The sequence below is a fragment of the Salvelinus alpinus genome, chromosome 15 (genome assembly GCF_045679555.1).
Source record: "Salvelinus alpinus chromosome 15, SLU_Salpinus.1, whole genome shotgun sequence".
Taxonomy (NCBI): domain Eukaryota; kingdom Metazoa; phylum Chordata; class Actinopteri; order Salmoniformes; family Salmonidae; genus Salvelinus; species Salvelinus alpinus.
The window spans coordinates 37,432,382-37,446,963 of NC_092100.1; the positions used below are offsets into that span (position 1 = coordinate 37,432,382).

At 42.4% G+C, this 14,582-nt stretch overlaps 1 protein-coding gene across 1 annotated transcript in view; it reads left to right on the plus strand.

The window, feature by feature from the left end:
* Positions 1 to 7,534: 7,534 nt before the first annotated feature.
* LOC139540015 (transcription factor Maf-like) overlaps positions 7,535 to 14,582 on the plus strand; it is a 60,592-nt gene continuing 53,544 nt past the window's right edge. The window contains exon 1 of the mRNA XM_071343504.1: positions 7,535 to 8,972. Coding sequence (XP_071199605.1) covers positions 7,993 to 8,972 — 980 coding nt within the window. The 5' untranslated portion in view covers positions 7,535 to 7,992. The remainder of the gene's footprint in view (positions 8,973 to 14,582) is intronic.

The window sequence follows — 14,582 nt, forward strand, 5'->3', positions numbered from 1 at the left end:
AATAATGGTCTGGGGCTGTTTTTCATGGTTCGGGGTAGTCCCGTTGGGCCAGTAACCGTAAGATTGCTGGATCTAATCCCTGAGCTGACAAGGTAAAAATCTGTTGTTCTGCCCCTGAGCAAGGCAGTTAACCCATTGTTCCCCGGGCGCCAAAGACGTGGATGTCGATTAAGGCAGCCCCCCGCACTTCTCTGATTCAGAGGGGTTGGGTTAAAAGCGGAAGACACATTTCAGTTGAAGGCATTCAGTTTTACAACTGACTAGGTATCCGTCTTTCCCTTTCCCTTTGTTCCAGTGAAGGGAAATCTTAAAGCTACAGCATACAATGACATTCTAGACGATTCTGTGCTTCCAACTTTGTGGCAACAGTGACCTGGCCTGCACAGATGAATTGGAACACCGACTGCGAGCCAGGTCTAATCGCCCAACATCAGTACCCAACCTCACTAATGCTCTTGTGGCTGAATGGAAGCAAGTCCCAGCAGCAATGTTCTACCATCTAGTGGGAATCCTTCCCAGAAGAGTGGAGGCTGTTCTATTAGCAAAGCAGGGACCAACACCATATTAATGCCCATGATTTAATGCCCAGGAGCAGGTGTCCACATACTTTTTTCTCATCTCATAGTATTTCATATAGAAGTGTGTAAATACACTGGTCCAACGCAGATAAACTGAAGGGAAAAGGTGAGGCGGAGGTCTGATGAATGAAGGTTTGAATTAGAGTGCAATAGAGCCAGATGGTGCAAGTGGAGGGGTATTAGAGAGAGAGAGAGAGAGAGAGAGAGAGAGAGAGAGAGAGAGAGAGAGAGAGAGAGAGAGAGAGAGAGAGAGAGAGAGAGAGAGAGAGAGAGAGAGAGAGAGAGAGAGAGAGAGAGAGAGAGAGAGAGAGAGAGAGAGAGAGAGAGAGAGAGAGACGGTACTTTGTTTCCGTGGAGTGGAAGCTTATTATCTTAATATGCATTATTTTATTCCCTTCATAAAACACTGGCAGAGAAAAGTGTGTTACCCATTCTTGTAATAGCTATTCACAGCTCCCTCATTCTATTACAGAAGATACAACACTTAGTTAAAACCCCCCCAAAACACTTCATTCTCTCTGCTGCTAATTAAATGAGTGTCTGAGATCTGATGAGGCCCATTGGAACAGCAGCAGTCTGGTCCTTCCCCATTATGAGCGAGACTAGGATTTAATATACATATTAAATAGAGTTAATACTTGGCATTACATTGTGATTCTTAGTTCATATGAAGCCAACCTCCCATTGGGGCTATAATGAGAGATTATGAAGCACAAGCTCAGTAATGGTGGATTCCTTACATTAGTTAATGTGGGTTTATTGAAGTTACATTGAGTTTATCTGCCATAATAAAGTGTACTGTGAAGTGAACACACAGTATTGTCAGATGAATCGTTAGTGATTCTCCCACACAGACACACACCTCTCTCACGCCCCTTCCAGAGCAACGGAACAACACAACTACAGATGTAGATTAGAAAACATGAACATTACAGGAAAAGAAAAACTTCAAAATGAAGCAGTGCTCATACGATCAGGAGAACCCGGTCACGGATGTAATCATTTGTAAAGTCACAGCAACAGTAAATCACAGGCCAGCCCTGAAAAGAACACTTTTACCCAGGATACATCAGTGCTCTCCTGCGGTGAACTCAGAAAGGTCACATTGTCTCTCATTAACACTATGGGTATTTGGGATAAAGCCGCTCATAGTTTCTGATAAACCCACCCACAGTTTCTGAGAGGACACAGATTGGACAGGCAATTTTTTTGACAGTCCGGGAGCCCTTCTATTTGAGCAGGCCCAGACTGAATCAGTGAAGTGAAACAACAGTGAAACGAAGGGATAGACTGTGTGGATTCCAGGCTAGAGAAAATATCATGACCTAGAAGATCTGTAGGACTACATATGGCTTCCAGAAAATGTTAAAACAATGGAATCTTAGATTCCTGCTTTGTATGGTCCATCCATTCTCAGCAACAATATGAATCATATACATTATTGAAAACGAATAATTACATTATTGCTAATTGCATTATTAGAAGGAAATACCATGTGCATTAGTATTATAGCTATTACTGTGTAGTAAAAATCTACTTGGATGAAGAAATATCATGTTGATTATACGAACAAGATAGTCTAAATTACATTGTTTAAAAATGTGTTTGACTGTTTCATAAGACACTTCATTTACAGAGATTTATCGCAATTACACTTTACAGTTCTTCTGCTAACTAATGATGACTAGCTATGTGTTTACACAACAGCAGCACAGTGGTATCAGAAAGGACAGCTCTCCTCTCTGATATTTATTCAACCCATCAGAGACTCCTCCTCAGAGAGAGCCTCCTCTGTTTGGTGTTTTAATGAATAAAACAGTGTGTTTATCCTCTGTGTTTAGCGTTAAGTCCCCATGAACAGTCACAGGGACCAGGAGAATATGTACTTGTTTTGAGGCACAGGGGACTTGGTGCTGCTGGAGGCTTTGTACTTCTAGATGTTGCTTCCTCGTGAGAATCGCTCCACAGAGAGACACGTTATTTACTCTCCTCTCCTCCGAGGAGTAGCCTGTTCTGTTCATTAGAAGGGGAACAGGCTCTACTGGGGATTCCTCCATATCAGAGCAAAGAGACAGAGAAGTATTTTATGGCCTGAAGGCTGACATTGTGTGTTATGTAGAGTTATGAAGAGCTTATAGTGAAAGTGGCATATATGACATAAAAGTCCTGGTCCTATGTTTGCCTTGTTTTTCTTCTTTCGTCTGTTTAAAATAAGAAATGATCACTTTACCTGCTCTCACATCCAGACTCGAGGATGTGTGGAATTTAGGCAGAACCTGTAGGGGGGAGCAAGTCAAGTCCAAAAAACATGTTTTCACCAAGTCAAATTAATTTATTGTGTGAGAGGTTTTATGATGCTTGTATTTTAACTAGGGATGGGCAACTGGTGGCCATGCGGATCAATTTTCTTTTTTTAGGTACTCGGTCGGGGTCTCAACTTACTGAATAGTAGAATACACAAGGTGCAATTCTACATTTGGTTGTGCATCAGCAGTTTTTCTCTTGCTACGTCAGTCACTGATAGTCATTCAATTAGGCCATGTCAGCTAAACATTTTTAGATAGGTAAGTTAGTCTAGTGGCCAGCTATCTAAACTGGTAACAATCGTGGGCCAGCTCTAAATGCATGTGTGGGTGTAGATGTGTGTATGCAGACTCGCAAGCCTCCGTGGCCCATCATGATGAGGTCAGATCTTTTCTGACCTCCAACCCCATAAAAGTTGCCCATCCCTGCAACAACATTTTTACTAAATTAAATGCTATTTGGAGTACAGCAAAAACAAACTAAAAGGAGCCCAGCAATTATCACTTTGGCTGCTGTAGGTTAATTCACCTCAGTCAATCTACAAACACACTGATCAAAAATATTAATGCAATATGCAGCAATTTCAAAGATTTTACTGAGTTATTGTTTATATAAGGAAAGAAGTCACTTGCAATAAATACATTAGGCCCTACTCTATGGATTTCACATGACAGGGAATACAGATATGCATCTGTTGGTCACAGATACCTTTAAAAAAAAGGTGGGAGCGTGGATCAGAAAACCAGTCAGTATCTGGTGTGACCACCATTTGCCTCATGCAGCCCCACACATTTCTTTCACATAGAGTTGATCAGGCTGTTGATTGTGGCCTGTGGAATGTTCTCTCACTCCTCTTCAATGGCTGTGTGAAGTTGCTGGATATTGGCGGGAACTGGAAAACGCTTCCATTTTCAGCTTCCAGTAATTGTAAACAGATCCTTGTGACATGGGGCTGTGCATTATTATGCTGAAACATGAGGTTATGGAGGCAGATGAATGACACGACAATGGGCCTCAGGATCTCGTCACGGTATCACTGTGCATTCAAATTGCCATCGATAAAATGCAATTGTGTTCGTTGTCCATAGCTTATGCCTGCCCATACCATAATCCCATTGCCACCATGGGGCACTCTGTTCACAACGTTGACATTAGCAAACCCCTCACCCACACAATGCCATACACACTGTCTTGCATCTGCCAGTACAGTTGAAACTGGGATTCATCCATGAAAAGCACACTTCTCCAGCGTGCCAGTGGCCATCGAATGTGAACATTTGCTCACTGAAGTCGGTTACGCCAAACTGTAGTCAGGTCAAGACCCTGGTGAGGGTCTTGCATGCAGATGAGCTTCCCTGAGATGGTTTCTGACAGTTTGTGGAGAAACTCTTCGGTTGTGCAAACCCTCAGTTTCATCAGCTGTCCGGGTGGCTGGTCTCAGACGACCCCGCAGTTTCATCAGCTGTCCGGGTGGCTGGTCTCAGACGACCCCGCAGTTTCATCAGCTGTCCGGGTGGCTGGTCTCAGACGACCCCGCAGTTTCATCAGCTGTCCGGGTGGCTGGTCTCAGACGACCCCGCAGTTTCATCAGCTGTCCGGGTGGCTGGTCTCAGACGACCCCGCAGTTTCATCAGCTGTCCGGGTGGCTGGTCTCAGACGACCCCGCTGGTGAAGAAGCCGGATGTGGAGGTCCTGGGCTGGCGTGGTTACACGTGGTCTGCGGTTGTGAGGCAGGTTCCCGGAGTGGCGCAGTGGTCTAAGGCACTGCATCTCAGTGCAAGAGGTGTCACTACAGTCCCTGGTTCGAATCCAGGCTGTATCACATCCGGCTGTGATTGAGAGTCCCGTAGGGCGGCGCACAATTGGCCCAGCGTCGTCCGGGTTTGGCAAAGGTAGACCGTCATTGTAAATAAGAATTTGTTCTTAACTGACTTGCCTAGTTGAATACAGGTTGGACGTACTGCCAAATTCTCTAAAACAAGGTTGCTTGTGGTAGAGAAATCAACATTAAATGCCCTGGTGGACATTCCTGCAGTCAGCCAATTGCACACTCCCTCAAAACTTTAGACATCTGTTGCATTGAGTTGTGTGACAAAACTGCACATTTTAAAGTGTTCAAGTGTTCAAGCACAAGGTGCACCTATGTAATGATCATTCTGTTTAATCAGCTTCTTGATTTGTCCCCAGCACAAGGTGCACCTATGTAACGATCATGCTGTTTAATCAGCTTCTTGATATGCCACACCTGTCAGGTGGATGGATTATCTTGGCAAATTATAAATGCTCACTAACAGGGACGTAAACAAATTTGTGCACAAAATTTGAGAGAAAAAAAGCTTTTTGTGCATATGGGAAATTTCTGGGATTTTTTATTTCAGCTCATGAAACATGGGACCAAAACTTTACATGTGTTTATATTTTTGTCCATGGTAGTAGCCTATTTTTTGCTCCTGCTGAGATATGCTCCATCTAACGTTAGTTACTTACTTCATTCTTAGCTGGCTAAGTAATACTAGCCAGAGACCTTCAATGTTACTGCAATATAAGTCTCTGCCAGCAGCTAGCCACCTGACTGACTGACATAGGCCTATCAATAAGCGACTATTTACCAGTTGTGCACAAATTCTCAGAGAGACAGTTTTTATTTGTTTAGGGGATGTCTGTAGACACGGCAGGAGTCACGGGACAGTTTTTAAATTGCCTTTTTCCGGCATCTCCCAAACACAGGCACGATTAGAACTGTCAGATCAAGAATATAAGTGTTCCTAAGCTTCAACACTGGGAGCAATATTTACAGTGGGGAGAACAAGTATTGGATACACTGCCGAACCCAATAGAAAATCTTTGGAGGGCGCTGAAAATCCGTATTGCCCAGCGACAGCCCCGAAACCTGAAGGATCTGGAGAAGGTCTGTATGGAGGAGTGGGCCAAAATCCCTGTTGCAGTGTGTGCAAACCTGGTCAAGAACTACAGGAAACGTATGATCTCTGTAATTGCAAACAAAGGTTTCTGTACCAAATATTAAGTTCTGCTTTTCTGATGTATCAAATACTTATGTCATGCAATAAAATGCAAATGAATTACTTAAAAATCATACAATGTGATTTTCTGGATTTTTGTTTTAGATTCCGTCTCTCACAGTTGAAGTGTACCTATGATAAAAAGTACAGACCTCTACATGCTTTGTAAGTAGGAAAACCTGCAAAATTGGCAGTGTATCAAATACTTGTTCTCCCCACTGTACTTTATTGTGTACCAGATATAATTTTGTGTTTTTAATTCGAAAAAATTACCGATGTCCGGACCTCGGTGTCCTCATATCTAGTTATGGCCCTGGTGGTAATATTTAATTCAGTATAGAAATGTGAAGGCGGCTTAACTTACCCTGTCCCATGGCTCAACTTACCCCATACCTGGGTAAGTTTTACAAAGAAACCAGTTTTTTTGGACAAGCTATGTTTTCAAAAATAGTAATGTTTACATTAACTATTTCCAGAGATACACAACATCCTGAAATATATATAGATATCTTTGTTAGAAAGAATACTTGATTTCCCTTGACGGAGTGATGCTGAATGTAAAAGTGACTTAATTTACCCCAATCTCCCCTAATATGTGTTATCGTCAAACAAAGTAATGATAAACAGAAACAGAGAACCCTTGCATCTTCAGAGGGGACCATATCACCCACCTGCCATTACTAATGTTCGTTACCTAGGCCTACTGTCTTATTCCAAAGGGTGGCGCTGTTGGGTTTGCTATCAGCCATGCACATGGCCGGACCCATGCTTTCACTACCCTATCGACAAAAACACAAGTGTACAGTACTTTAAATGACTTCCCTGACCAAGAACTGCTACCAGAGAATATGAAAATCGTCAAAGACAATACGTAGGCTATCAGTAGAACATAGAACGCATAATTGAACATGTCCATAAGGCCAGAGCTGTATAAATAGCTCTGAATTAGGTTTCATACACGCATAGGCTGAGAGAAGTGAGTGCATTGACTGGTAAATGTTCCAAGATGAATCGGTGTTTACGTTAATGTATCTACATCGTTCCACAATGAAAGATGTATTAGTTCTAAATAATTACACGCAACATAATATTCCTAGGGCCTACTAACTACCACCTAGCACTACCCTTCGAGATATTATAAGCAATTGGATATCTTATATTCGTTATAAAACCCCAATGTTTAAAAGGTATAGCCTATACCTCTTTGTTATGCTGACAAAAATAGCCTACAGTTTGATTGATTAACGTCAATAGTGTCATAAACTTCTGGAAACCTGTAAACCTCTGTAAATTAACTGTCTTTTTTATGTTGCTTATAGCCTATGTAGGTATTTATAGACAACTTTATTGAAAGAAACGGGATGAACCTGTTGAAAATCGTTATAACCAATAGGCTATGTATTGTAGTGTTTCTTTATTTTGTTTTTACTGTGTTTAAGTTCTAGTCCGGAGAGAGTTAACTGATAGGCTCGGTTCTTTCCCAAAATATTGGATCATCTAATATTATGCTAATTGTCCCTCAGAGCGAGATAGCCCATTGGCTGTGAGTCCAATACCATTTCATATTTGAGCCCTGACGTCAGGACGCCTATAAAACTCAGCAATGCATTTAAACTCGTCTGCGGGGGTTGATCCCTTTAAAAAAAAAATCTCTCTCCGTCAAGCCTGGCGTGGAGTTTTTTTTGGTATTATTCTCTTCAAGGCACGAATTTGCCAGTGACACCTCACGTGAACCTCCTTCAATTTCGCGCACTAATCCTAAAAGAAGGCATGAAGTGTTAAATGTTAGAAACACACAGAACCGCGTGCAGACAAGGAGAGAGAGGGCGAAAAACGAGAGAGCGACGCACGCGCTGCTCTAGTGCGTCTGTGCAAACACTGCGTTAAAGAGAGAGAGAAAAAGATCCAATTTCAAAAACCAAAAACGTGCGCAGCACAATTAGGCTATAAAACCCCTTATTTTTCCAAATTTTTTAGAAAATAAAATAAATAAAGAAGTCAAGCTGGCTCAGTGCGTGTCACCGCAGCCCGCTTTGACAGGTGCTGGTCAACCCGTTTGGAGGACTGCTGTCAGCAGCAGCAGCAAAAGGATGGCATCAGAACTGGCAATGAGCAACTCCGACCTGCCCACCAGTCCCCTGGCCATGGAATATGTTAATGACTTCGATCTGATGAAGTTTGAAGTGAAAAAGGAGCCGGTGGAGCCGGATCGCAGCATCAGCCAGTGCAGCCGTCTGATCACCGGGGGATCCTTGTCTTCCACCCCGATGAGCACGCCTTGCAGCTCGGTTCCCCCTTCCCCAAGCTTTTCGGCGCCCAGCCCGGGCTCCGGGAGCGAGCAGAAGGCTCACCTGGAGGATTTTTACTGGATGAGCGGCTACCAACAGCAGCTGAATCCCGAAGCGCTGGGCTTCAGCCCCGAAGACGCGGTAGAGGCGCTGATCAGCAGCAGCCACCAGCTCCAGTCCTTCGATGGCTATGCTAGAGGGCAGCAGTTTGCCGGGTCGGCCGGGGCAGGAGGCGGCATGGCCGGGGAGGAGATGGGCTCAGCAGCCGCTGTGGTATCGGCTGTTATCGCCGCAGCAGCAGCGCAGAACGGAGGTCCCCACCACCACCACCACCACCATCACCACCACGCCGGGGGACACCACCCCTCCACCGGGGTCCCGTCCAACGCTAGCTCGGCGGGCAGCCACCAACACATGGGACACCTGGACCTGGACGACCGGTTTTCGGACGACCAGCTGGTGACCATGTCAGTACGGGAGCTGAACCGACACCTCCGCGGGGTCAGCAAGGAGGAGGTGATCCGGCTGAAACAGAAGAGGAGGACCCTAAAGAACAGAGGCTATGCCCAGTCATGCCGCTACAAGCGGGTCCAGCAGAGACATGTTCTGGAGGGTGAGAAGACGCAGCTGGTCCAGCAGGTGGACCACCTCAAGGCGGAGATGTCGCGGCTGGCCAGGGAGAGGGACGCATACAAGGACAAGTACGAGAAGCTCATCACCAACGGCTTCAGAGAAAACGGATCCAGCAGTGACAACACCCCCTCATCCCCAGAGTTCTTCATGTGAGTTTCACAGTTTAGAAAATAGTCACTTTTTTAAAAAAGAGGAAAATAAACTGTTGTTAGTTTTGTCTGGATCGTAAAGTTTCCGTGCGTAAAGGTGGGGATTGGCAAAGACACACATTTATATATTTTTTATTTTCTTTACACATTTTGTGGTGATATTTAATGAGAATGCGGTTAGGTAAATGTTCCGTGTTAAATTAGGTTTGTAATGTAAAGTGTTATAAACTGGCCTTATAGGGTTTGATCACTGGATTACATTTTTAGAAATAGCCTGTATAGATCTTATTCGTTGTGTTTTGCCGTCGTTATTTTGTATTTTAAAAAGGATAAAGAAAACATTTGTGTGCATTTTGTTTCGTGGGGCATCTCCCTCAAAAGTGACAAGTGATCCTTAATAATCTGTGCGTACAAAACTTGCTCAATCGGCCTAAATCTTAAATTTTAAATTTAGGCCTACAGTACATTTAGTCAAATTTAACTGAAAGGTAACTCTTAAATATTTATTTTGTTTTAATGTCTTCTTTGTAGGCTATAATTTACCCCATTTTCATATAATCTATGTTTTTCATGTTTTGAGCATTCAAACAGTAGGCCTATGGCATAATATAGAGACGACGTTATATAGCCTAATCAACCATGCAGGTCATGTGCGGTATTTTGCTGTCCTTTCAGGAATACTTTAGTTACATTTTCTTGGATGACAACTGCATGTTATGTATTTTTATGGACTCATCGCTTTTTGGGGGATTTGGGACCAAAAAGTGTGAGGGACTTCATCCTCCATCAGTCTCCTCAACCCTCAACTCACCTCTCATCCCCTCCTCACCTCTCGCCGTCCCTTCTGACATTGAGCCTCATTCTCTACACACAAAGCCGCTGACGCATTACCTTTCACTTGTCAGGCTCGGATTATGCCTGGAGAAAGACAGACAGGACATTTGGAATTCTATCTTCTCTTGAACGGAGTGCGGTGTGTTACACGGTCGTGCATATAGCGGTGTGTAGCCCACGATTCATCTGATGCCATTTTGTACCCTACTTCTGAATTCCTGTGGATTCCTTTATCATTTAAAAAGGCATATTTTAATTCAGTCAATATTCAGTCAATGTGGTTTTTGTTACGCAACAGGTTGCTTTTTATGTTTGAATATTGTAAGATTATTTTGATTAAATGTAGGCATACTTTTGTATAATTTTTGTCCAAATGCACAACATTTTTTCCTTCTTCTTTTCTTGTCTTTGATACAAGTATCGAAGAAGGACATTACGTAAAGGACAAATCAGATATAGGCTTATATGCATACTCTTAAACCAGGTGAAGCTTCAGTCTGTCTTTATCAAAAGTGTTATGACGAATCACCATTAAGAGGTGGGGAAATCTCTTCATCTGAAAATGTGTCATTCTCTGAAAAAGGAAGGAATTGATGGACTGTATTGCACGCATGTTACCCGAAACCCCGTGGGTCTAAACCGATCGGAAAACTGTTGACTGCTGGGAATTGTTGGAAATATTTAGGTGATATTCAATAACTTTAATGTTGCTATATAAAATGTAATCATGGTGAACTATGGAAATATTCTTAAAAGATGTCCTGGTGTCGAAGGAAATGACTTAAACATTGTTTGGACAACACAGTGTTCAAACTGGAATATCCAAATTCCCACCATTCAACAATAAATGTTTATGAATGGAAACTTAAACTTTCATTAATGTTCATTTTTATTAATGCATGTTTAAATTATTGTTATGCTGACTTTATCACAGGTTTTACTTGCCTAATAGGCTACACTTGTGGATAAGGCCAAATTAGTCCTAATTCTTGGTAAAAATTAAGTTCATAAAAGCATTCGGGAATTGCCTATAGGCCTATAATTTCTGTGTTTTAGTATTATCCCTTTCGTGTAAGCTCAATACACCTTTGCCTCCTGCTGTGCTGTAGGCTATAGACAAATCTTAGGAGGACAATATAGACCTAAAGCAACAACAAAAAAATGTTTCTTGCTTATAAAAGCATACAGTAACTTTATGTTGTGTTGAAGACGCTGTAATAACGTGTCGTATTTAGCTCTTCCGCTGTGTTGTACAGAAATAAGATTTATTTCACCTGTTGCTTAATTGCTTATTAAAGAGAATTACAACAGTCTAAACTAAATATTCCAGTTTATTTAGACATTAGGCCTAGGCTACATATGCGGATTGTTTTATGCACATCACGCCGGGCACAGGTCCCCAGTCCCATTTTGTTCATAATTAATATAAAAGCAAACGTTTGCTCTTTGCTCCGTAGCAGTCGAAAAACTCGACCCTGAACCCTTTAACTCAAAAGTTAAATTCTAAATATGGCATGGAGATATAGCCTAGTATTTAGTTCAATAAAAACGGTCCCTATATTTACCTAAGGTCAATTGAAAGGGAATTAGGCTACTTGATGCGCAGAGGGTAGCCTGGAACGAAGTTCAACATGTCATATTTTTCCCCGAAATAATTTTTAACGAATAGGCTACACATCGCTCACTGTTTGCTTATGGTGGAACATAGGCTATTAGTCCAGTGTAAAAAAAATGAACATGTTTGGAGTCGGAAGATTTTTAATGCAGGGAAAGTCAGATCGTGAACCTCTAAATGGTTGTTCCATTTCATTATCATTCTTGTCAAATTTCTTCGTTCGATTTTGAAATTGGAAAAAGGCTAATCAAATGAGTAGACGAAAGAAATACATATTTCGTTATGACTTTGACAATGTTACAACTACGCGGGACAGTTTTTTAAATGGAAGAATCCAGCATGTGGTGCATGTCTTTGTGTGCTGTGTCTGTTTCGTCCCTTTTTACCCGCAATGCTTGATTCTTTTTACTATCCCATTCTTCTGCATAATAATAGATAATAACATTATCTTCTTACTAATGTTGTTAAATTCTGGTTTGCATAATCATATGTACAGTGCTGACTGGTATGAAGGCTAGGTTATAACAGAACGCGCGAGCCTTAAAAGGAAGGCAAGGCTATGCATTCCTCAGAAGCAGACCTAGTACCTATGGGGACATTGAATGATTTTGTTATTGGCTATCACTTTTTATTTCATCATTACTTCTTAATCTGTAGACATTCTAGTTTGGAAAGAGTGAGAGGCATAGATGGAATGCTTTTCCACATGAGATCACCTGCTGCACCTGCTTTTTGGGCTGTGCTCGTTTGCCTGTGTGCGTGCGAGGTTGTGTGTGAGGGTGCTAAAGAGAGTGAGCTTTTTTTAAGCATGCATGAGTTTGAAACACTTTGGAATAGATATTCAAAAAGCAAATTCATTCTATTTAAGCAGATAACAGTTAACTGATGGTTTCCCTTTACATCCTGGGTTAGCAGCATGGTTGAGATAAGTGTGTGTGCGTGTGTGTGGAATTCAGAACAATCAAACTGATACTGCATCGTAGCTCACTGTCTCTGTCTGTTTGTCCTCAAACTTTGATACCTCCCCCATCTCTCTCTAGTTTTGATACCTCTGCAACTTTAAGGGAAGATGGCCGCAGTCTGTTCCCCACCCCCAGGTGCTGCTCATACACAGAGCACAGAGAGGTGCAGGCTGGGATATCATGGTCCTCCCCCGGCCGGAACGGACTATTTCCCCTTTGACTGAGAGAGAGAGAGAGAGGGAGAGGGAGAGGGAGAGGGAGAGGGAGAGGGAGAGGGAGTGAGTGAGTGAGAGAGAGAGAGAGAGGGAGAGAGAGGGAAAGACAGAGGGAGAGGGAGGCCTTTTGCTTCTTTAAGATGATAAACGATGGGAGAAGCGTCCAGGCAGAGGGGAGAGGGCCTTTTAGTGGTCCCGTGCCATTAATTTATAGCCCTGCCTTCTGATTAAGTCAATACAGTGTGCTATTTAATTACATTTGTGTTCTAACCTGGAACTGGAGACACCATACTTATTTCATGGCACCTCTTTACTCCTACAAGCAGATAGAATTAGTGGGGTTTGCTGTGTGAGTGGAGCTCTGGCTCGGGCACAAGGTACAGGAAATTAGCGTGAGTCTATATACCTTACTTGTGTTAATAATCATATGAAATCATACATTCAAACATTTGGTGTGGAATGCCAGTGTGATGCTTTTTTCAGTAGAACTACGTTAATCATGAACAAGTTTTCATCCTATTTTGGTGAACTTCATATTTTAAGCCATATTTATTTTTCTACATTTCTACACATTACGGTGTTCTTACTCATTACATTTCTGTAATTTGGCCATGGGAATAAGGCAGGTTGTGTATTGGTGCAAACTTGGCGCTAAGCCCCTTTTGCAGAGTCTGTTTTGTTTGTCCACTGAAGTCAGTGTGTATATTTGTGTGTGTGTGTGTGTGTGTGTGTGTGTGTGTGTGTGTGTGTGTGTGTGTGTGTGTGTGTGTGTGTGTGTGTGTGTGTGTGTGTGTGTGTGTGTGTGTGTGTGTGTGTGTGTGTGTGTGTGTGTGTGTGTGTGTGTGTGTGTGTGTGTGTGTCTTTGCTGCTTGTGTGTGTGTGGGAGCCAGAACCAGTATGAGGTAGGATGCTGTGTTACCAGATCACTTCCTGTGTAAGAGCAGCCAAGGCAGAACAGAACAGAGAGGACACAACATGGTCTTTACACCTGTGTTACCGGATGACTTCCTGTGTAAGAGCAGCCAGGGCAGAACAGAACAGAGAGGACACTAGTACCTCTTTACACCTCAGCATCACAACAGATGTACCATACACACACACACACACACACACACACACACACACACACACACACACACACACACACACACACACACACACACACACACACACACACACACACACACACACACACACACACACACACACACACACACAGATATTATATTAGGATTAATTGAATCAGCATGAAGTGTAATTCCATTCTCTGTCCCAGCATATTGACTGGTGTGCTGTGATCATTTCTACTATGTCCAATGATCAGGTTATTACAGATAATGCAGTTGTCTCCTGTCACAATATTGGACTTTCTCTCTGAGGTCAACAATGGGAAATCACTTTGAAATACATTCTTATTGACATTTCAATCAACATGATGTACTTCACTTTAATGCCTTTATTAATGGCACAATGGCTCTGTGTGCATTGTGTGTTTCAAGTTGTATTAGTCGAATGAGCTGTCGTATGCACTGGATACACATGGTACACACCATCCAACGACAGTGCAACAACAATAAGAGATAAGAAAATATGAGAATATGAACATAAAGTACATGGCTCAGTAGAATAGAATACACATTTTAGCATCAGTATGATACAGGAAGTGTGTGTGTGTGTTCTTGTGTGCACATGCGTGTGTGTGTGACTAAGTGGATGTGCTAGGAAGTCAATGTCCAGCATTGCGTCTTTTATTTGACCTTGCGGTGAGAGAGAGTCTATCAAAGCATCCATTCCTCCAATCTGTCTGTCTATTGAGTGTTCAGTGTAGACAATCTATATGAGCAGATTACTTTCTCCCTGTATTATAATGCATTTAATTCAATATATGCATTGTTAGGAAGAAATCTGAGATCATCCAAATGCCCTCAATTCCTCTGCTTGCATATTATATCCTCCAAGAACGATCTTTTGGTATTTGTTTCAT